A 22945-nucleotide genomic window follows, 5' to 3' on the forward strand; every position below is an offset into this window, starting at 1 on the left:
TTTCCCAGGCTCTCAGCGCTCTCTCCCCCCGCGCAGCCTCCAGATGGTCTCGCCCACTCCGACCGCAGCACACGTGGGTCGGGGAGCGCGGCGGCTGGGCCCTTCGGGCCCGGCAGGCGGGCTTGCGGGGCGGCGGCACCGGGTGGGCGGCCTGGCGAGCCCGACACCCACCGCGGGACCCGACAACGCTCAGGTCTCGCCACAGGTGAAGCAGGAACCCCCGTGGGCGTGTTCCCGGCGGGGCTCGGGTCCCGGCCTCCCGCGTCCAGGCGGCGCTCCCCAGCCTCAGGGCCTTTAAGTCTCCGTGGCTCGGTGGAGGGAGATTGGTTCGGTTTGGTACGTATCCCCTGGCCCCAGAGTTGGAAACGCAAAACACGTTTTTTTAGTAGTGGCCCTGGAAGGACGGAGGAGGCCCAGTGTGTGAAGTGGCTTCCTGCGGAAGTTTGGTTTGAGGAACTGAAATCTGGTTTAAAAAGGCCTAGAGAGGGCGACACCATTATTTGAGAGGCCCTTTATTACGAAGCCACCCCTTAGTCCCCCTTTCATCTCCTGAAGTCATTTATTAATTACAGAGTTAGAAATCTGGAACTCTAAAAAAAAAAAAAAAAAACAACTATTTCAGTTCTTATTTCTAAACCTAACTAAGTAGACATCGAGTTGAGAACTAGTGTACGATGTATTAGTGGAGTTAATTTTAAGTAAATTAATTAGTGGAGTTTTTTAGGGTGTTTTCTTCCATCTTCGTGATCAAGGGCCGTGTTAGAAAACTTAATTGTGAAACCTCACAGAGCTTATGTACACATTTGCAAATGCCATACCCGCTTTTGAATACTGTGTAGGCCCTGGAGTTGACAATGCTTGTGGTTGATTCATTTCTGTTCTATAAACAGTGGAGCACTGCAAGACTGGTGGGGATAGTTACTGGGAGGGTGGATCCAGAGTTAAGACCCAACCCTTCTATCCTAAACGAATTGTTAGGATGTATACATAGCAGAGAAGTGGTAATGTAAAGATAATGCTTTTGCAAATAAAAATGGAAGGTTAAAAATTAGTTATATTCACAAAGGTCTTTTGATGGATGTGGATGGAGTTTAAAAGTGAACTTGCCAGATGTGGAAGGGATATTAATTTGATTATAGAGAGACAAGAGTGAATTTGGGATGGGGATGGGTTTGCTTTGAAGCAGGACAACGAGGTTGGACAAACTTAAAATGTCAAACCTGATAGAGACCATAAGATCATTTTATTGTACCCTTAACCTTTACAAATAAATAAATAAATACTATTTTGGCCCTGGGGGTGTAGCTCAGTTGTAAAGTTCTATCTCTACCACCCATAAAAATTGTTATTTGAGTAATCATTTGAGTAATGATAATTGTATACCATCATGGGCTAAACATTTTTTACACCCCTTTAAGAAACTTAATTTTGTCAAGGTAGCATAACTACCTTGGTCTTCTGACTCCCAATTTGGTGCCTTTATGACTGCTGCAGAGACAGATTTGGAGGCTTGTTTCCTACCAAAATTTAACAAAAATTATTGGGAATACTTACTTCCTAAGATCACTTCAGAATGAAACTGAGACTTTCACTTTTATAAATCTCTTCCAACAAACTATAGATCTCCAAGAAATTGGATCTTCAAGTGTTTAGTCTAATGCAGAGCATAAAACAAGCTGAATTCCACAACATAAATGAACAAAGCACAAAGTTGTATGCCGGAATTAATTCACAGAATTAATTATTTTTGATTGACTAGTCAATAATAATAATGGTTAACATTTATAAATCATTTCCCATATGCAGGGCTCCATGCTGTGTGTTATATGGATTATCTTATTTAACATAAAATTTATCTTTCTAATTGGCTGCAAATGTAAAATTATTTCATATTCCTGGAGTTTAAAGTAGCAACAATCTTTCCTGTTAAAAACTACTTTTTCAGTCAAAATATACATTTATGTCTGTCTGCTTGCTTATTTGTTTCTGTCACTTTGTTTTGCTTGCTATTTTGACCTTTTCCTTTTGAAGGCTATTCTTTTTCTTGTTTCCTGCAGAGAAACTGAATTTGACAAAACTAGTTTGGTTCAATTTCCCTTTTAAGAACAGCTTCATCTTTGAAATAATCAAGAGTTCAGCTCTAAGAAGGAAGCAAGAAAGCCTTCACTGTTCAATATTGCAATGATAATGTTGTGATGATTCCTTCAGGACAAGAGTGGTTTCTTTCTGTTTATTTTGTGACTATGTACATAAAATGCATTTGAATAACTCAATGTTATTTTTTTAATTTTTGATGGACCTTAATTTATTTATATGTGGTTCTGAGAATCAAACCCAGTGTCTCACACATGCTAGGCAAGCACTCTATCACTGATCTATGACCCTAGCCCTCAATATTATTTTGATTAGCAATGTTCTTCTTAAATATCCTTCAAACCATATTCCAAGAGCACTTAACTACCTCACTGTCTTCTTAAAAAATGATTAACAGATGATTTGGTTATGTATAATTTGAACATTTACAGATTTTTGTTTTAATGATTTTCTTACACCACTGATTTTACTTTTTACTGTTAAATTGTAAATCTTATCTTTATTATTCCACTTCAGAAAATCCTATTTTTCAGCTTATAACTAAGACTGCCTTGTTTGTGGCTTTTCCTATATATAAGAAACATTTCACTACTTTAGTCTAATCAAATTTAATTAAACACCTTTAATTTAGGAAAAAAAATAATTTCCAGTTTATGTTTTTATTGTTTGAATACAATTTAAAATATTTAAATAAACTGAATTTCTCTTTTGATAGTTATCTTTTTCCTTTGTAGATTACTTTAGGAAAAATGGCCTTGTCAGCCCAACAGATACTCAGATGGTTCAACTCAATTAAGTCGAGCCGCTTCATTAATGCCACACAACTCACAAAACGTTTTCCAAGATCAGGGAAAACATGGTTACAAAGCTCTTCTGCTTGGCCTCAGATGTCCTCTGACAATTGTTTTCTCCAGTGGGGATTTAAGACTTACAGAACTTCCTCCTTATGGAGTAATTCCCAGTCTACCAACTCAAGTAGGCAAGAGAATAATTCTGCCCAAAGCACTCTGCTTCCTTATGTGAATGAGCAGTCAGAGAAGACACAGAAGATGCCCTGCTTTGACTCCGACCTGACTCTAGAAGGTAATTCTCAACTTTTAGAAAAGTCCCACTTTCTCTGCTTTTGGTAGTTTAAAGGAGCTACTTGTTTACATTTTGCTAGGCCATTTCTGTTCATACTTTGTTCCAGGCAGGAAAAGGAACAGCTCTATTTATTTACTGCTCTTTTACTTTGATTTTACTAGTGTGCATAAGAGTATCTTTTATAAATAAAATAGATTATATATATATTTATATAAATAGATTATATATATTACATTTGCTTTCTAAATGCTTCATTACTTAGAGTATTTAAAATTTTTTTCTTTTGGACCAGGTATGATGATACATGCCTGTAATCACACCTTTTCAGGAGGCTAAGTCAAGAGGATCACAAGTTTGAGACCAGCTGGGCAATTCTGAGAGATCCTCTCTCAAAATTTAAAATAAGAGCTAGAGAATATAATTCAATGGAGATCACTTGCCCCACATGCATCAAGCACTAGGTTCAATCCCAGTACTAAAAAAAGCAAAAATAAAACAAGATTAGATTTATTAGGGTATAATTGGTATCAAAATCCATCTATTGGGGTATATGATTCTTTGAATTTTGATGTATACATGTAGTTGTATAACAACTACCAGTCATCAAATAGAACAGTTATATCACTGCTAAAGTTCCCTTGTGTTGTTTTTAGTCAGTCCTTCCTTTCTAGTGCCTCCTGTTCTAGGAATTCAGATTTTACCATATATGGAATAATATTCAATTATGTACAAAATGATAGAGAGCTGGACACAGGGAGGAGAGAGGGTGGCTAAAAAAGTGAGAAACAGAACAAGAGATCACACTCTGGATTCCTTAGCTTAAGGTAAATTACAGTCCCAATTGTCTAACATATTGTTTTATTAAAAATATATATATTTAGATACACACACACAAAACCACACAATGTAGAATCAATGCTAGACCAGAAAGACTGCAGGTGGTAGAGAAAGACATCATCTTAAAGGCACTGGAGAATAACTGGGAGAAGAGGGCACTGCATCAAAGCAGAATTTTCAGAATGTCATGACTAACCTATGAGATTCAGGCTGTTGAATATGTTGTACTTTTGGCCAAGTTAACAAGCTATGGTAGACTGATTCTCTTCCTCAAAATGTACTTGAAGGGCAGTTGATCCTCTTAACACTTTTACCTGTCATTGAAAAGTAGAGGAGAAAAGTTTTGTGCCTTGAAACTTACTAACAAATTTCTTATCTTAGAGAAAAACAGTAGTTGGTCTTTCTAAATAGTCATAACCTTACCTCTTGGTACTTAGAATATTTTTTGATTTCTTGAACAGTTAATTCTGAAATGATCTCAAGATTTAACTAGCAAACGACACAAACCAAGGAAGAAGTGGGCTTTGGAGAAAAAGTCTGAAGCACTAACTTGCTTCTCTTTCTACATGCCTGGCTTCAAAGAACTGGACGATTTGCCTCCCTTGTCTCCATTGCATCCACTTTCCGAAGAAGAGGCTGTTCAGATTGTTGCACACCCTCCACTGCCTCCAGATTCATTCACACTTCGAGACTATGTAGATCATTCTGAGACTCTGCAGAAGTTAGTGCTTTTAGGTAAGTTTGAGTACCCTACAAATACTTTAGTATACTTTTGGGGTTTTGTTGTTGTTGTTTTATTTTTGTTTTTTGTTTTTTTTTTACCTACTCAACATTTAAATCTTTATGAAAGTAGTATATAAACATATGAGCAAAAGTCAAATAGTGTGAAAGGCTCTGTTTCTCTTTACTGACCTTGTATCCCATTTACTGAAGGTATCTGCTTTTATCACTGTACTTAACTTCCACATTTTAAAAGCAGTTGCTTATAATACTATCTCTTTTTTCATCAATTTTAGACAACAGTCGATCTTTTATACATACACAGGTATTTTTTCCATATTCTCTAAAATTCCCTTGGTGTGTTACATTTTAATTTTTAGATATGTCATTAGTCTTGGTGTGTTACATTATAATTTTTAGATATATCATTAGTCATTGTAATCAAATGTATATTTGTTGTTTCCTTCCTGTATAACTTTTCTTTTTCTTGGAGTTAATAATTGCCTTGTTTTTTATTTGATTAATATTGTTTGTCGCTTAGGGTTAAATTTTCCCATACCTTCCAATAACCTTTCAGGATAGTTTTTCCAGTGAGTAATTATCAGATCCATGGCACACCACTGCCTGTTTTCCCTGTCACTCCCTGACCTTTCTCCTGGAGCTCATGTCCTAATTTGGATAATTTCTCTTTTGGCTTATTCTCTAACTACCTTAGCTTGTTGACTAGTTGGACATAGAGTGAAATGGCCAGGGCACCTCACTGAAAACTTCAATTTAATTATTTTTAATCTAGCTTCTTATTGTAACATTTTGATTTTCCCATTACCTCTTCCTGGTTGTCTCCTGCTTACTTTTTCAGCTTTATCCCTTGATACTTCCCTCTTTTGGTTGGCCAGCTCTGACAACTGAAGAACTTAGCTTAAATTGCAATAACTTGAAAATGTTTTCTTTGACCCTGAAGAAGGGTCCTCCTTTAAGCTCCCACCCACTTCCTTCCTTGCTTATTTTTGAACCTAGATTAATGGTAATGTGTGATGATTGTTGACACATCTGTCCCTGTACTCAGTTAGCTGAATGTGACCCAAATATATAAGGAATGGCCTTTGTTCATAAGAAACTTCAAGTGTTCAGAAACATCTAAAGACATATACTTTAAAGTAGCTGGAATACAAGGATGAAAGGTAATGTGTTAAGACTCATATCAGAGATCAGAGATACAAATAAAGTTTTTCATGAATCAACATAAGTGTCCATCAGTAAATGAAGAGATAAAGAAAACATGCTATACACAATGGAATACTATCTTTTTTTTTTTAAGTTGTATATGGACAGCATGTCTTTATTTTATTTATTTTTATGTGATGCTAAGGATCAAACTTAGTGCCTCATATGTACAAGGCAAGCACTCTGCCACTGAGCTCCAGCTCCAGCCCATATTATCCATTCTTAAGAAGGAAATCCATTGGCAACAATGTGGATGAAAAGCATTATTCTAAGTTAAATAAGATAGGCACAGAAAGACAAATACCACATGATCTCACTTACATGTGAGAACTAAAAGAAAAAGCCAAACACATAGTAGCAGAAAAGAATGGTGGTAGAAGGAGGCAATAGAGGAAGGTATAAGGAGATATCTGTCAAAACTTACAAAGTTTCAGTGAAATGGAGGAATAAGTTTTACAGATCCAAAGTGCAGCATGATAACTATAGTTAATGTTCTGTGTACTTGAAAATTGCTGAAAGAGTGGGTTTTAAATGTTTTTGTGTCACATAAAAAATTGGCGAATATTTGTAATGGTGAATATGTTAATAGCTTTAGGTAATTATTCAGTAGCATGTGTATATATATGTGTGTGTGTGTATATGTGATATATGTGTATATATATATACACATATATATATACACATACATATATACGTATATAAGACATCTGTTTTACACCCAAAATATACATAATAAAGTGTCCAGAGAGTTCAAAAGTGAGAGATGACATCTACTATGAGCAAGAAAGCCAGTTACCTTTCTTTTCAAAACAGCTCTTTGCCTATGGCAGCTCTATGGTGATGCAAGACAATCCTGAGATGCAGTCCCTACCTTTACACAATTTACAGTACATCACAGCCTTGGAATATGTTTTAACCATTTCTTCTTCTGTATGCTAATACCCAACAGCATGTCTTAGAATTAATTTAAAGGACACTAACTTAGAAAAACCATGATTGCTTTGCCAAACCATGGTTTTGAATACTAAGTCCTTCTGTTTGCTTTGCAGAGCTGTTTCTGCCTTTTTCTGCTTGTTCTTTATGCCAGGTGGCCAGCCACTGTGTGCTGGAGCTCTATAGCAGGGGGCCAGCTTCACCTGGCGGGAGGCACCTACAGTGTGGAGACTAGAAGGGCCTACTGGGAGTGTTTTCCTCCCTTCTTTGGGTCCAGTTGCTTTCTCCATGACAACAGCTCCTTCTGAGCAGTCCTTCCTTAATAGCTTCTCTCTCTCTCTCTCTGATCTCTGGTGCTGGAAGTGCCCTCCAGTGTTCCCGTCTCCTTGCATCTATGTCACCCTATTTAGTCCTCCTTAAAGTTCTTTTCTTTTGAACTTTATAGGGCACTATCTGTTGCCTGTCAGACCCTGACAACTAAATACGGGTTACTGTACCTAAATGCAATGGTATATTTGTAGTTACTGAACTGATGAGAATAAAGCCCAACTAGACTGACCATCTACAGGTTAGATCATAATACTACCCATTTTTTTTATCCCCAGTGCTTAGCAGAAGTCCTGGCATTCAGTGACTGTTTTTTCAAGTTAATGAAATTTGAGTAAAACCAAGTGATCTGGCTGAGCAGGTACTATCCTGATGAGATTCTTTTCTCCATTGGTATTAAAAAGTAGCTTTTCAGGGGCTGGGGCTTAGAGCACCTACCTTGTACATGTGAGGCACTGAGTTTGATCCTCAGCACCATATAAAAATAAATAAACAAAATACAGATATAAAAAAATAGCTTTTCAGGATTTCTGCTTTAACACAGTCATGGTGTGACAGCTCATGCTGAGCAAGGCACTTCAACACATGAAAGCTCTAATATCTACTTAAATTTGAAGACTAAGCTAAGCCCTTTGTGCTATTTTTAAAGTCCTCCTCCCACAGATATTTGGAACCAGTTTCCATTTTGTTTCTTTATCCATCCAGTAATTGGATTTATTGTCTATTAAAATTATTTTAAAATTATAGAAGAATTACATCTAGTTGTTAAAAATGCATATATTACAAGAAATAGATCTGTCCTCTTTACATCTTCATTTCACTTCCCAAAGGTGATCATTCTTACTGAGATGTTTAAGATGTTTTAAGTTTTCCAGACCGTTTTCCAAACAAACAAATATGTATCACACAGAAAGCCATTCATATATCTTCCATATGTATGTATATATATATATATTTTTTTTTCTTGATACCAGGGATTGAACCCAGGAGCATTTTACCACTGAGCCACATCCCCAGCCCCACCCTACTTTTTTTTATATATTTTATTTTTTAGAGACAGGGTCTTGCTGAGTTGCTAAGGGCCTCACTAAGTTGCTGAGGCTGGCTTTGAACTCATGATCCTCTTGCCTCAGCCTCCCAAGCTGCATCTTATATTTTTTTAAAATTAAACAATACTGTGTTTTGAGTTCTGTGTTTTCTTTCAGTAGTTAATATACTTTTAGATTCTTAACTACATGGAATTAATTTTGCATAAGATACAGAAGAATTTTTAATTTTTTTACAAGATAGTCAGTGGTCCATATTATATATTTTTTAAAAAATATTTTTTTTTAGTTGTCAACAGACCTTTTTTTTTTTTTACTCATTTGTATGTGGTGCTGAGGATCTAATCCAGTCCCTCACATGTGTGAGGCAAGTGCTCTGCCTCTGAGCTATAGCTCCAGCCCTGGTCCCATTATATTTTAATGAATGTTTTTCTTATTGATATAAAATGCCATTATTAGCCTACAATAAATTACTTTAGTTCATCCCATTCTGTTTTCTAGTCTTCATTTTGTGTGTGTGTGTGTGTGTGTTTGTGTGTGTGTATTCTGTTTAAACTGTTTTGCTAATTGTGGTTATGTGTTTAATATTAAGAAATTTGGATTTAGAATTATATTTAGGTCTGCTTTTCTGATCACATTTACCATTAAAGAAAGAATGTTTTTATTTCATTGTTTTTATATGTAATACTGTAAAGTTGCCTCTAGAAATCAGTTCTGGGGTTATTTTTAATCTGAAGGAATATTTTCAATATTATGAAATTTGAGTCTAAACTTAAGGTTTTATGTTATCTAAATGTTTATTTTAAAGATGTGGGAGAGGCTTTCGTTTTCATCTCTTAAAATCAGATAAAAGGAAAAAGAATGAAATCCTCAGTTTTAATGAGAATTTTGAATTACATGTTCTTTGATTCTCTGCCTAAGTTATGCTGAAATCAAACAGTATGAGAAAATGAAGAATGCTTTAAAATATCACCTTGGTTTCTCCCTTTTTTTTTTTTTTTTTACTTTTTCTCATGTTTCTTGTCTTGTTTATTTAGATTATATAAGATAAGAAAGGTACATAAAGGTTAAAGGTTGTGTACTTGCTGCTTTCTGTAGTGCTTGAGGGTTGTATGTGTGCACACATTCTCAGACATTTGTAAGCCCCTTTAAGGTCATTGTCTCTGCCATAAAGACCTGGAGATGCCAGTGATGAGTAAGAAATAAGGTAATTTTTATTCCCCCTGTGAAGGGGATCATGAGCATATTTTTTAAATAGTAATTTTACTTAAGGAAATTATTTAAAAATTTCAAAGTAACAATTTGTTCAAAGAGTTTATACCCTGCAAATTTACCAGTTGAGCAGTTACCAAGGAGATCATTAAGGGATCCCAACTATCTTTCAAACCATATCCCAGAAGCCATAGAAATGATGATGATCCAGTGATTAGTGAATTTGTCTTGGGAGACATTTAGCCTCTATACATGTCTTTGGAATAAATACTATAATTCATTTTAATTTGTTTTATTTCTGTAACCAGTTTAGCTATAGATATTTAGAAGTTTCTATTTTGTTTATTTCAGTTCTCCTTTGAATAGGTTATTCCTCAGTAATTTCTAATGCTTATATGTATGAACTTTAATGGCTAAACTAAGAAGTGGTTTTCAAACAGTATTTATAATTTATTGAAGGAGTGGATTTGTCCAAGATAGAAAAACATCCGGATGCAGCCAACCTTCTTCTAAGACTGGATTTTGAAAAAGACATTAAGCAAATACTCCTGTTTCTCAAGGATTTGGGTTTAGAGGATAACCAGTTGGGAACATTCCTGACTAAAAACTATGCTGTTTTCTCTGAAGACCTTGAAAATCTTAAGATCAGGTAGGGCTTTTAGAATGATTTTTCACATAACCTAAGAAGTGGCTATAGAGGAAATATATGTGTAAGAAATTTTTTAAGTCTCCGTTGTATAGGATCTACTGAGATAATGAGCATGAATGTTATTTTTTTTGTTATGGATTTTCTTTGATTTAAATTATTTATTCAACTGCTTATTGTTATTTCATTGTTTCATCTATTGCTAAGTCAGTACTTAACTATTTCTCTTTAGAAACTGGTATAAGTTGTTTTTTAATGACTATTAACAAATAGCTATATTTTCTGAGAGTACCCTTAGTTCTGAAAACATGATCTTGTGTGGTTTTTCTATATCCAATTTTTAATAGTAGACATTTGACATTCTCTTGGCAAATTATTGTCTAATTTTGTTAATCATGTCATAAGTTAACTATTTTGGTTATTCCTTTCTTCTTTAAATATCATTTTATTTTATTTTTTTTAATTGTTGATAGACTTTTATTTTATTTATTTATATGCGGTGCTAAGAATTGAACCCAGTGCCTCACACATGCCAGGCAAGTACACTATGGCTGAGCCTCAGTCCCAGCTCCTAAATAACACTTTAATAATCAACTTTGTACTTCATTCAACATTCAAAGAATTGTTGACTGAGAGAATCTTTAGTGAGACAGTGTTGATCTGTGAGTGAAGGTCCTGCTAGGCATCAAGAACCACACAGAATAAGATAAGTCCCTGTCCTGAAGTTAACAGTTTGAATTCTCCCCAACTCTTATCTAAATCAGTCCATGTTCCAGGATTCAATAAATGGGGGGCACTATTTACCTTGTTGCTGAGGTCAGAAATGCTGGTATTAACTTTGACTTCTCTTCTTTTGTCATCCACATCTAACAAATTATCAAGGCCCATCGGTTCTACTTTATTTTCTCTCAAATTAGTGTGTTTCTCTTAATCTCCACTTGAAATACTTTGCCTCAGTTCCTAATTATTTCATACCAATAATTTCATGCTCCAGTAGTCTCCTAGTTAGCCTGCATCTAATCTTGACACCCCCCCCCCAATACTATTTTCCACACTGGAAAATAGCCTCCCTACATTTCAGAAAGTTTGCTGTTTCTTATACCTTCTTGAACCTTTTCTCTGAATTAAGAAAAACAAACAAAAGAAAACTATAATCCTTGCACAAAACAACTTGAGCCCTTATATAGTCAAGGCAATCGCCTGGACTCCAGACATAAAACTTGTCCTCTGTCCCATCATGTGGCTTACAGTCTAGTGTGATACAGATTGGCTGTCACAGTAAAGAGGCAGAAAGTGATTCCAGGAAACTCTCACATCCAGTGCTGCTCCCCCTGGCTGCCAGAACACTGATTGCTTCCCCATTAGACAACAAGCTTGCCTTGTTGCTCAAAAGTTACTCCAAAGAAACATCAATACCTCACAATGGGGATCCTTTCAGAGACTATACCATGATTTTTACTGTCATTATTATACATGGTAGGCACAGAGAGGTTCAGTAATTTGCCCAAGATTAAAAGAGTTAATTTTAAGTGACAGAGCTGGGATTCAAACCCACTCAGTACAACACCAGAGAGTTGGCCATTGAGTCATAATGTTTCCCTATGTTTAATTTTGTGAAGGAAATTTAAACTTTAAAGGAACTTAAGTTACCCGTTTAAGATCACACATTCTCATAAGACCTAAGGAATCTTCTCTAATATAGATAGTTTGATCAGTGATTCCTAAACCTGGCTGACTATCAGATGGAACTGTTTAACATTTCTTAATTACTTAGAATTTTTTAAATAGGTAATATATCCCCATATACTCAAAAGGACATATGATGAAAAATAAACTTCTTGACAGCAGTTTTAATAATATTTTAGTCAGACACAACATGGCTGCCCGTCCCCCCTTCCCCAAGGAAGTTATCCTATTTCCCCTCCTTCTTCTGCTCCTTGGCCTTCCAAGACTCAACTAATTTTAATAGATATTGCATTTATCTGAGTTGTTTTCCAGTTTATAATTCCCCCAGTAGTATATAGAAGTGCAATTTCTCTATTACCTTCATTAATAGCTACTACCATCCAGGTTTGTGTCCACCTTCTAGGAATATTCTGTCCTATATAAGAATAAACACACACACACACACACACACACATAACTGGTAGCAATTATACATACTATTTTACACCCCACTTTTCTTAACTATATCTTGGAAATGTTTCTTTCTTACACACTTTCTATTCTTTAATCCAGAATAATCCACACTACAGATCTATTTAGTACCCTACTTATAAACCTCCAGGGTCTTTCTGGTCTTTCCTGTCACAATGCTTTAGCAATTCCTATACACCTCATTTCACCAATATTACCTGTAAGATACATTTCTAAAAGTGGAATTGAGAGGTCAAAGGATATATTCATTTGTAATTTTAATAGATATTGCATTTATTTGAATTGTTTTCCAGTATATATTCCCCCAGTACAGAAGTCCAATTTCTCTGTTATCCTCACTAATAACAGTGTTATCAACTTTATGATTCCATTTTACAAGTAAAAATAATACCTCTTTGTTAACTTTGGAAACATGTGTTTTAAACAACAAATATTGGAGTACTTTTCATGTTACAGATTACTTTGTATGTGTTGAATTCCTATTTAAATTTCCTTTTCTGTAAACTATGTCTTTTGCCATTTTTTTCTTTTTTCTTTTTGGTGCCAGTGATTGAACCCAGAAGTGCTGTACCACTGAGCTACATCCCAGTCCTTTTTATTTTTTCGAAACAGGGTCTTGCTAAATTGCCTAGGCAGGCCACCAATTTATAATCCTACCTCAGCCTCCCAAGTCACTGTGATTTCAGGTGTGTGCCGCCACACTTGGCAATATTATTTAATTGGGCTTTTTTTCTTTCTTGTAAACATTTTTTTATATGTTAGAAACATTGGTTCTTTCTTTAAGGCATTTTGCAAATATTTTTCCCAGTCATTTTTTTGACTTTGTTTTATAGTATTTCTTCATATAATTAAATTTATCAATTGTTTCCTCTCATGCCTCAAAGGAGCTACTTTGAAGGAGTAATATTCAGCTGACTAAAGTAATTAAGTTTAGTGCAGGACCATCATAAGCTTTAGATGTAGGCATGTTACATTCTAATTTGTATTATTAGCATTGATTATTTGATGATCCAAGACAAATTATTTAGCTTCTTTGAATCTATATTTCTTCAAATGTAATGTGGATAATTTATCTGGCTCATAGAATTTTTTATTTTTCTGTAACAAGTAAACAAGATAACATCTTGATATATTTAGGCATATAATAAAACTACCCTTTACTATATTTTTAGATTTTGAAAAGTCAGTTAAACTTTTTATATTATACTACCATATTTGGGTTCCCAGAAACTTGGGAACATTTCTGAGTTGTTAACAAAATACATATTAAAAGACTGTAGTGGGCTGGGGCTGTAGCTTAGTAGCAGAGCAGTTGCCTAGCATGAATGAGGCACTGGGTTCAATCCTCAGCACCACATAAAAATAATCAAATAAAATAAAGGCATTCTGTCCATCTACCACTACAAAAAAAATTTTTTAAAAAAAATTCAATTGCCAAAAAAAAGACTGTAGTAAAATTATTTATGAAAATGTATGTTAAATATGCTAACATTAAAAAAAAAAACTTTTCTCAGTTGCAGCCTTTCTTCAGGGGTCCAGATCTCTTATATTCTTAGTTGGTGTTTTTCTGTTCTTAGTGGGGGCGGGGGGGGGGTGCTAAACAGAAGCTATTTCATTTTTTTCTTACCATGTAATAAATCAAATTAAATGAAAAAGGAATCTACCTATTTGCTGGGTTTCTGTTCTCAAGACTAAAAGGCTCAGGGGTCACTCTAGTTAAACTGGGCTAACTGGGCTACACGAAATAACCACACAAGAGACACAAATACCTTTTTCTTTGGGGTCGCTGTGACGGCTCCTCTGACCTTAAGGGTCCACAGAAAGAGAGAGAGCACGTGCTGACCCCTTTTATTGAGGAGAAGCCATTCAAATGAGGCAAGGGGTCAGGTTTCAGGGGGCTGAGTCTATCTTCATGATGTCCACTGTCAGCAGGTTGACTGACACCTGGGTAGGCCACACCCAAGGGCACAGTAAGAGGAGGGGACACACACAAGGCACTTCCATGGAAGATTCTATCCTAAACAGGGCAAGGGGTTATATTACAAAGGAACAGGTGAGCATAGCTTCATCCATGGGGCTGTAGCAAGACACACCCATTTCTGTGACTGAGCGCCTCAGCACCCAGCTGGGGAGTGTAACTCAGTCACCCGTAAGGTTGGCCTCCCACACCTATTAGTGGATTTCAGAATTATTTTCCGCCCAGCGCACTGGTACACACCTGTAATCCCAGTGGCACCGGAGGCTGAGACAGGAGGATTTCGAGTTCAAAGCCAGCCTCAAAAAGCAAGGTGCTAAGCAACTCAGCAAGACCCTGTGTCTAAATAAAATATAAAAAATAGGGCTGGGAATTTTAATAGATATTGCATTAAAATATCTATTAAAATTGAGATTTTAAAACTCAGTGGTTGAGTACCCTCAGTTTAATCCCTGGTAGTCCCCTCAAAATAAATAAATAAATAAAAATTGTAAAGGATCTGGAGATGAAGTTCAGTGGTAAAGTGCCCCTGCATTCAGTCCCCAGTATGAAAAAATTAAAAGAAAATAAAATTTCCGTATTCCTTCAGCCACACAGGATTATTTTCTATTTTCAATCTAAACGAAAATCATTCTAGAGCCTATGGACAAATGTTTAGTTTTATCCATGTTCACATCATTATTACAGATTTTTTAAATTTTATTGTATTTTTCTATTAAGGAATGTTTTCTATTTTATTTTGTTTTTCTATGATTTATTTATCCTTTATTTTTTCAACTTCTTTATAATTGTGAAGCTAGTAAATGTTTACCATATACATGTATTTTTGTTTACTTTTCTAGGGTGGCTTATCTACAATCAAAAAATTTTAGTAAGACAGATATTGCACAGATGGTCAGAAATGCCCCATTTCTGCTGAATTTTTCAGTGGAAAGACTGGATAACAGATTGGGATTTTTTCAAAAAGAACTTGAACTTAGTGTGAAGAAGGTAAAGAATGAAGAGACTTTGTACATTTTCTTGTTAGGACATTTAGTAACTGTTATACCTCGTGTTTCTAACAAATGCTGGCTCAAGTCTTGGTATTTTTTTAAGAAAATGAATTACCCTGCTAGTTTAAACATAAAGCTTCATCATTTTATAGTATTCCATCAACTTGGAATTTTTAAGGCTTGTTTTCAATATTTGTTTTTTCCTCAAACAGTATTATATTTTTCTGAGGTTCCTATCATTTCTCCAGCTGGCTCATCTTTTAAATTGTAGCTTATTCCCTCTAATGCCTTAGTTTTCCAAACTAGTTAAATGTGCATATATAGTAATAATAAATTGTTTTGTCTCTAATTATAGACTAGAGATCTAGTCGTTCGTCTTCCAAGGCTACTAACTGGAAGTCTGGAACCTGTGAAAGAAAATATGAAGGTAGGACAGTGTAAAGCTTTTGAGAAATCATTTTCTTTCATTATGTGTTTAAGCCCTTCGAAGGGAATACATTTTGCTATTGTCATCTTAAAGAAAATTGGATTTTGAAAGAATTTATTTATAAAAAGACAGAAAATATATAAAATATAATATAAAAATATCTAGCAAGAAATTTGTGTCATTTAATGATATTTTCATATATTGATCAGATGTTACATGTGTAAGTCATCTTGCAGACACTGGTACCTATTGGTAATATCTGGAAACTGCTTCTGTTGCCTGGTATGAGAGGCTATGTCTCTATTTCCTAATCTGTGTTATCAATCTATAAAAATGCTTGTTTGCCCATTGTGACTCTTTCTATGTCTTAGGGCATTTGAGAGGCTGCATCTAAAAGACTTATGAACAGAGCAGTGGGCAGCACATTGCTATCCTTGACACATGTGCCAATTGCCAGCTCTAGTTCTATCACAGAACATATCAGATATTCTTTATTGTCTTTCCTCCAAAAGAAAAGTATGAAGCCAACGGCAAACAAAGAGTTAATACACAAAGCTGTAGAAGTGTCTGAAATTATATAACGCCTATTCTCTGAGGTCCTGAAGTGTTTCATTCTTAGATAAAGAAAATGTAGTATGTACACACAATGGAGTGTTACTGAGTCATAAAGAAGAATGAGTTTATGACATTTGCCAGTAAAGGGTAGATCTGGAGACCATCCTACTAAGTGAAATGAGCAAGTCTCCAAAAGTCAAAGGTTGAATGTTTTCTCTGACTTGTGGGAGCTAATCCACAACAAGAGGTAGGGGGATGGCAGGGGAAGAATAGAAGTTCAGTAGATTAAACAATGAGGAATGTTGAAAAGTGAGGGAGGATAGGAAAAGGAAAGACAATGGAAAGAATCTGACATAATTTTCCTGTGTACGTATATGAAAACATCATAGTGAATCCCACCATCATGTACATACAGAAGAATGGTCCTAACTAGAATAAGATATATATTCCATGCTTGTATAATTATATCAGATGCATTCTACTGTCATGTTTAACTAAAAAGAACCAATAATAAGTAAAGTGTTTTGTTCTCAGTGCTAGGGAGGTAGTCTGTGCTTGTGGAGCTTAGAATCTGGTAGGGGGATAAAGTAAGGAATATTAAGAGTGATGGATTGGTGGGGGAGCATTGGACACTGTGAAAGTACATGGAGAACCTACCCCTGTATGAGTGTTTAGTTTTGTCTTCTGTTTGGAATTTGGACATGTAGTTTTTTTAATAACATGTATATGATTGTGCTTTGGGAATGAAAGCTCAAAAGCACTTTGGAATCTTAATGCTGGTCTATTTGTACCCGGCCCATGCAGCCACCCTGTCCAGGCCTCCCTTGTGCACTGTTATCCCATCTCATAATTATGCTGCTGCTTCTTGATGATCACTCATCATTTTCAGGAGACGGGTTTGAAATTCTGGTTACCCCAGAAGTAGTAAGCACTAATCCCTTGAGGGCATTGACATCTGTCCCCAGATTTTAAAATGTCATTATTTTAAATTTTGAGATAATAATCAATGTGTCCTTTAGTGTAGTACCAAAATAATTATTTCTATTTACATCTTATAACAAATTAATTTTCCTATAGGTTTATCGTCTTGAACTTGGTTTTAAACATAATGAAATTCAGCATATGATCACCAAAATCCCAAAGATGCTAACTGCAAATAAAAGGAAACTTACGGAGACTTTTGATTATGTTCACAATGTGATGAGCATTCCCCACCACATCATTGTCAAGTTCCCACAGGTAATGCATGCAGCTCATGGCTCACTCTGAGAGCTGCCCTTGCGTTGCATTCAGGGCTACTACCATCCAGGTGCATGGTGGCATGTAGCTGTGGGAAGTTCACAGCTGCAGGGCAGAGGTCTGCATCTCCTAAAGAGAATTAGTGATTTGTCTGTGTCTCTTGGGTTGCCACCTACTCCTCATTCCTGTTGGAATCAGGGAGAAGAATGTGTTTTTCTTGTGTTTTTCTCCACTTAAATTCCCTTAAAGATCCTTTTAGTGCTACATGAACTTTTCATTCACAGTCTAAATCTATGAATTAACAAGTGATATCATAGTGCTCTCCTACCAAAGCATAAAATAGTTCTAGTTTGTCATTATGCCAAAGCCATAGTTACATTTTCTGAACTAATCAGACTTGCTTCTTTTTTAACTCCGGAGTGGCATAGACTTGTCTGATTCACACATGGCTGACTCCCCAAATCTAGAACTACACTTGGCACTTAGTAGGCATGCAATAAATATTTGTTGAACAAAAAGTATTGAAAGCTACAGTTGTTGGAATTTGGCTGATGGAGCAATTATAACGTAAGTAATTTTCAACTGAAAAGCAGTCACAATTTGTTTCCCCTGGGTTAGTGGATAATTCAGTGACAATAGATCATGATAAGAGAATCTAACCTTTGTTCCCTCTAAACCCTAGTGGTTTAGTCATTTACTTAGTGCCCACATAGTGGATGCTCATTATTTACTAAGGATATGAAAATAGATTTGGCTTGCATTCTTGTGGAACTTATAATGCAGTGTGGTAGACAGGGTTCTAAGAATATGATTGTTTTACATAATGTTAGGTTCTCAAGCAGAGGACTGGTAGAGCAGTTATTCATTGTAGAAGTAGAAGAATCCTAGTAAGAGCTATTGGGTGCTTACTGTGCCAGCTCCATCTCTACTGCTTTCCTTGTACCAACTCAGTATAATAATTATAACAACCACCATATGAGTGCTATTTTCATCCCTATTTTACAAATGAAGAAAGTAAGCATAAAGGGATTAAGTAACCTGCCCAAAGTTACCAAGTAGGGGCAGGATTAGAACTATGTCAGTGGAGTTTAAATCACACACTTTACCAGGTATGCCACCACTCGAGAAGTGATGTTCCTCAGTCATTATTAATGAGTGGCACTTAACAGAGGGAGAGAAACCTTCCAAGTGGAGGAAACTATAAACTGACAGGTACATCACAATCATTTGTTCAAAGCCCAGTCATGTAACTGTTGCTTCCAAATTGGGATTCTCAGGTTCCTGAGGTCTGGGTGTATTGCTGAAAAGTCAAAAAGTCAAATGGGGAAGTATATTAACTGAGAGGCTATGAGGGACCTGGTAAAACTGTTAAGATTTTGGCAAATGTTTTAAAATTTAGTGGTTTGAAACTAATTTCATACAATAATGGTTGTGGTTGGCATATATACCTTATGATTAATTAAAATGGAAAAAGGATTATAACTTCATAACTGGTTAATTAAGTCATCTTAAAGAAGAGGTCACAGAAGGTAAAGGATAACAAAAGCAGCTTCAGAGTCATGAACATTAAATCACTAAGGAAGAAGGAAGGAGGTTATATATTCAGGATCCCCTTAAACCTGCCTATCCCCTCCCAACTGGGTTTCAGTAATTCTCAGGCTAGAGGACCTTTTTTTTTTTTTTTTTTTTTTAATCCCTAAGACTAATACATCATTAACAAGATGAAATTGGTTGGCATATATACCATAAAATTTTTGTGACAATGGCAAAGTAGTCCTTGGTGGTCAACAGCCCTCCATCCTCAAATTTAGTGATAAAGAAACCTTGAGTTATTGGAAAAGTAAACAATAGCTGATTATGAGCTATATAAATAGTTCAGACTATTATTGATTCAGAATCATTTGTGGTGTTGTCTCTTGTATGATAATTTTTAAAGCCAAGAGTTACTGCCTAGGAGCCATACTTGGGAAAAACTAAAACTAAAGTATCTCACATCATCATTAGCAAAATAATGTAGTAATAGGAAATTAAGTTACCAAAAATGAGGGCAGAACAGGATGTCATTTGTTTTTGCATAGACAGAAAAAAGGACATGTATTGTTCCAAAAGCATACCAGCCCCATGCTGAGTTAGCACCCTGTGCTATTTTTGGTCACTGTTCTCAAAGCAGGGTTTCAACAGTTTTGCACAGTGTCCTATCCAAGTCAACTATTATTATTTTGTTTCCAGTTGAACATTGGGAAAGAGGCCTCGAGGTTATGTGCCATGCCGAGTATTCTCACTGTGTCTGGTACAAGCAAGAGGAGAGCTCCAGAACTCACACTGATAGGTCATCTGGGCCTTTCCAGAAGTCTCCCAGATGTCTTGACCTGTATGGCTCTTGCACTGGTGTGGCCAGACCTCCCATTTCACCTTCCTCTCTTGCAGTGGTCTGTAGGGACCTGGCCTGCTTCTTATTGCTTTTTAAAGTGGGTTCCACACTCCCTACTCATTGGGAGTTTTAACCTGAGGTAGGGAGACATACTTTCCCTAGTTGATCAGATCAGATGAATTTCATTTTGATTGCAGTAATTTTAAAAATAGGGAAGCTTTGCAGATTAGGAGATCTTACTTTTTTATTTTATTTTATTTTTTTGCTAACATAACTCTTGATCACTTATTGGAATTATCTTGAAGCCTTAATAAAACATTTCTAAGCCCTGATCTCAAGGTTTCTGATGAGGTAGTTTGGGGATGAGGCCTGAGGGTTTGCTCTTCTAATAGATTGTCTCTGGAGTAGTCTATGTTCTTTGCCCACTGTGTAGCCCTTAATTTATTATTCTGCTTATTAGCTTTGAGTCCTGTTTTAATTATAATTTCTTCTTTTAAAAATATTTTTTAGTTACACATGGATACAATATCTTTATTTTGCATATTTATTTTTTTAAATGGTGCTGAGGATCAAACCCAGTGCCTCACATGTGTGAGACAAGTGCTCTGCCACTGAGCCACAACCCCAGCCTCTAATTATAATTCCTTATCTAATGATTTTATTGGGGTGCTTGGGATCAAACCCAAGCCTCTCATCTGCTAAACATGTACTCTGAGCTATACCTCTAGTCTATTTAGTCATAATTTCTTAGCAGAAACTACAGAATTTAAGTCTTGTTGCATTAGTCATATTTACTGAATATGTGGTCAGTATATTTGTTAACCTATTAAAATATCTGGCCAAGTAAACTTGAAATTTCAACTTTTATTGTATAATGTTTTTAAAACATTTTTCTTTTTCCAGGTATTTAACACAAGGTTGTTTAAAATCAAAGAAAGACACCTATTTCTTACCTATTTGGGAAGAGCACAGTATGATCCAGCAAAACCTAATTACATCTCTTTGGACAAATTAGTATCTATTCCTGATGAAATATTTTGTAAAGAGATTGCCAAAGCCTCTCTACAGGACTTTGAAAAATTCTTAAAAACTCTTTAGTTTTTGATAAATATTAACATGTAATGTTGTAAAATGAATATATGTATGAGTAAAATATATTTTAAAATAAATGCCTTAGGTCTCAATTTATATTAGAAACAATTTTTTTTATATTATATATTTGGGTACATATACTCTGGTAGAACTTTCTTACAAGTTACTATTGACTTAATTCTTATTTTGCTCAACCATGTCCTCAACTAAAATTAACAAACTTAGAGAAAAGAAGTGAATTGAGAGTACTATATGCTGGTACTTTGCCATTCTGATGAATATGGCAACAGTGGAAGGTTTTCCTGCTCTAACATTCACAAATCTTTTCAAGTGGTTTCATTTCTTTAGGTGGCTTTATTTCCTTTGAAATGTTATGAGTTTCTAGAGCATAATACACCACCCATCTAATAACTACTACTCAATGCTCCAAACATATTCTACTTTGGATTATCTACAATGTTGTCTTGCTGAACACAGATATTCAAAATTGCCTGTAATTGGCTACTAAAATTCAGCAAAGGGAAAGGGACAAGGAGGAAAGTTTGAAGAGGAGGAAAGGCAGTAAGACAGTAACAGCCATAATAAACTAACTTACTACCAGCAAGCAGATCTATAACATGAATACCCTCACCACATGTATTATCCTGGGCAAGTGATTTTATCACTGAGTCTTTGCTTCTATATTTGTAAAATAAGGCACCATGACTATCTGCCTTAGGATCACCAGATTGGGTAGACTTTAACATCGATGTACTCAATGAACCGTACTTGTTATTTTCACTCTTGAGAAATTCCTTCTCTTAACAGCCAATGAGATTTGGCCCATGGGGCATATGGGACATTATCAAGTAGATTCTTTTTTTTTTTTTTAACCTTTTATTTATTTTTATGTGTTGCTGAGGATCAAACCCTGGGCCTCACATGTGCTAGGCAAGCACTCTACCACTGAGCCACAACCCCAGGTCTCAACTAGATTCTTGATAAGCATTTGGATATTGGGGTATGCTTGGAACCCTGTGCTATTATTTAAAGAGGTCTAGTCATTCTACTGGAGAAGCGAGTTGGAAAGAAAAAAGAGATACCTGGCCAAACCCTTTGGTCCACACATGCCAACCAAATGCCAGATGTGTGAGGCAGCTATCTCTGAGTAGAACTATGTAGCTGGATTCAAAATTTGAAGAAATTGATTTAAAGTCACCAACTTTGGGGGTTATGTGCACAAGCATTTTGTAGTGTGCCTGATGTCTTGAAAGAAACTTGAGAAACCTAATTTGTAATTGTTCAGAATCAGGTAAAGATACTTTGTTCATTCACTCAACAAACATTTGAGGTCCTAAAACACAGTGGCAAAGGTGACACAGATGTGTGCTTTCAGAGCATTCTCCAACAGATGAAGTCAATAAACAGGAAAACAATGAAGAACGTACTGCTGGGAAACAACATGGAACTATCTTGCCTGGTCTTCCTGCACCACAGAACTTCATTTTGCCATTTTAAACAATATCAGATTAGGTTAGCTATGCTACAGTAACAAATGCTCCTAAAATCCCGAGTGATTTAAAAATCATACACATTTCTTCTCATACACACTCTTGGGACCACAAGGGCTGTGTTCCATGTTATTTTGGTTATACAGGTCAATGTATCCTGAATGTCTTCTGGCTGTACATGATGTAGACTCACACCAGTCATGTAATCATATATGTACATAGAGTGATTTTATGTCCAGTTCATTCTACAATGCTTCATACTCCTCCCTTCCCTTCACTCCCCTCTGCCTAATGCAAAGTACCTCCAGTTTTCCCTAGCCCTCTTCCCTTATTGTGAAGTAGCACCCACATATCAGAGAAAACATTTGGCCTTTGGTTTTGGAGGACTGGCTTATTTCACTTAGCATGATATTCTCCAGGTTCATCCATTTACTGGCAAATGCCATAATTTTATTCTTCTTTAAGGCTGAGTAATATTCCACATTGCTTTATCCATTCATCTGTTGAAGGGCATCTGTTGGTTCC

General features: G+C 35.8%; 1 protein-coding gene across 2 annotated transcripts; it reads left to right on the forward strand.

The window, feature by feature from the left end:
• The first annotated feature begins 90 nt into the window (after nt 1-90).
• On the forward strand, nt 91-21007 carry Mterf3 (mitochondrial transcription termination factor 3). Of its 2 annotated transcripts, XM_026383093.2 has the most exons (8): nt 91-336; nt 2829-3177; nt 4597-4749; nt 9936-10125; nt 15097-15244; nt 15602-15673; nt 17306-17467; nt 20742-21007. In XM_026383093.2, the coding sequence occupies exons 2-8, from the start codon at nt 2844-2846 to the stop codon at nt 20934-20936; spliced, it is 1254 nt and encodes a 417-aa protein (XP_026238878.2). In that variant the 5' UTR covers nt 91-336; nt 2829-2843; the 3' UTR covers nt 20937-21007. The 2 variants fall into 2 exon arrangements, with proteins under 2 accessions (XP_026238878.2, XP_026238886.1); XM_026383101.2 differs by lacking the exon at nt 91-336 and having other exon boundaries at nt 3091-3177; nt 4476-4749.
• The last annotated feature ends 1938 nt before the right edge of the window (nt 21008-22945 follow it).

This window comes from Urocitellus parryii, chromosome 7 (genome assembly GCF_045843805.1).
Source record: "Urocitellus parryii isolate mUroPar1 chromosome 7, mUroPar1.hap1, whole genome shotgun sequence".
In the NCBI taxonomy this organism is placed as follows: domain Eukaryota; kingdom Metazoa; phylum Chordata; class Mammalia; order Rodentia; family Sciuridae; genus Urocitellus; species Urocitellus parryii.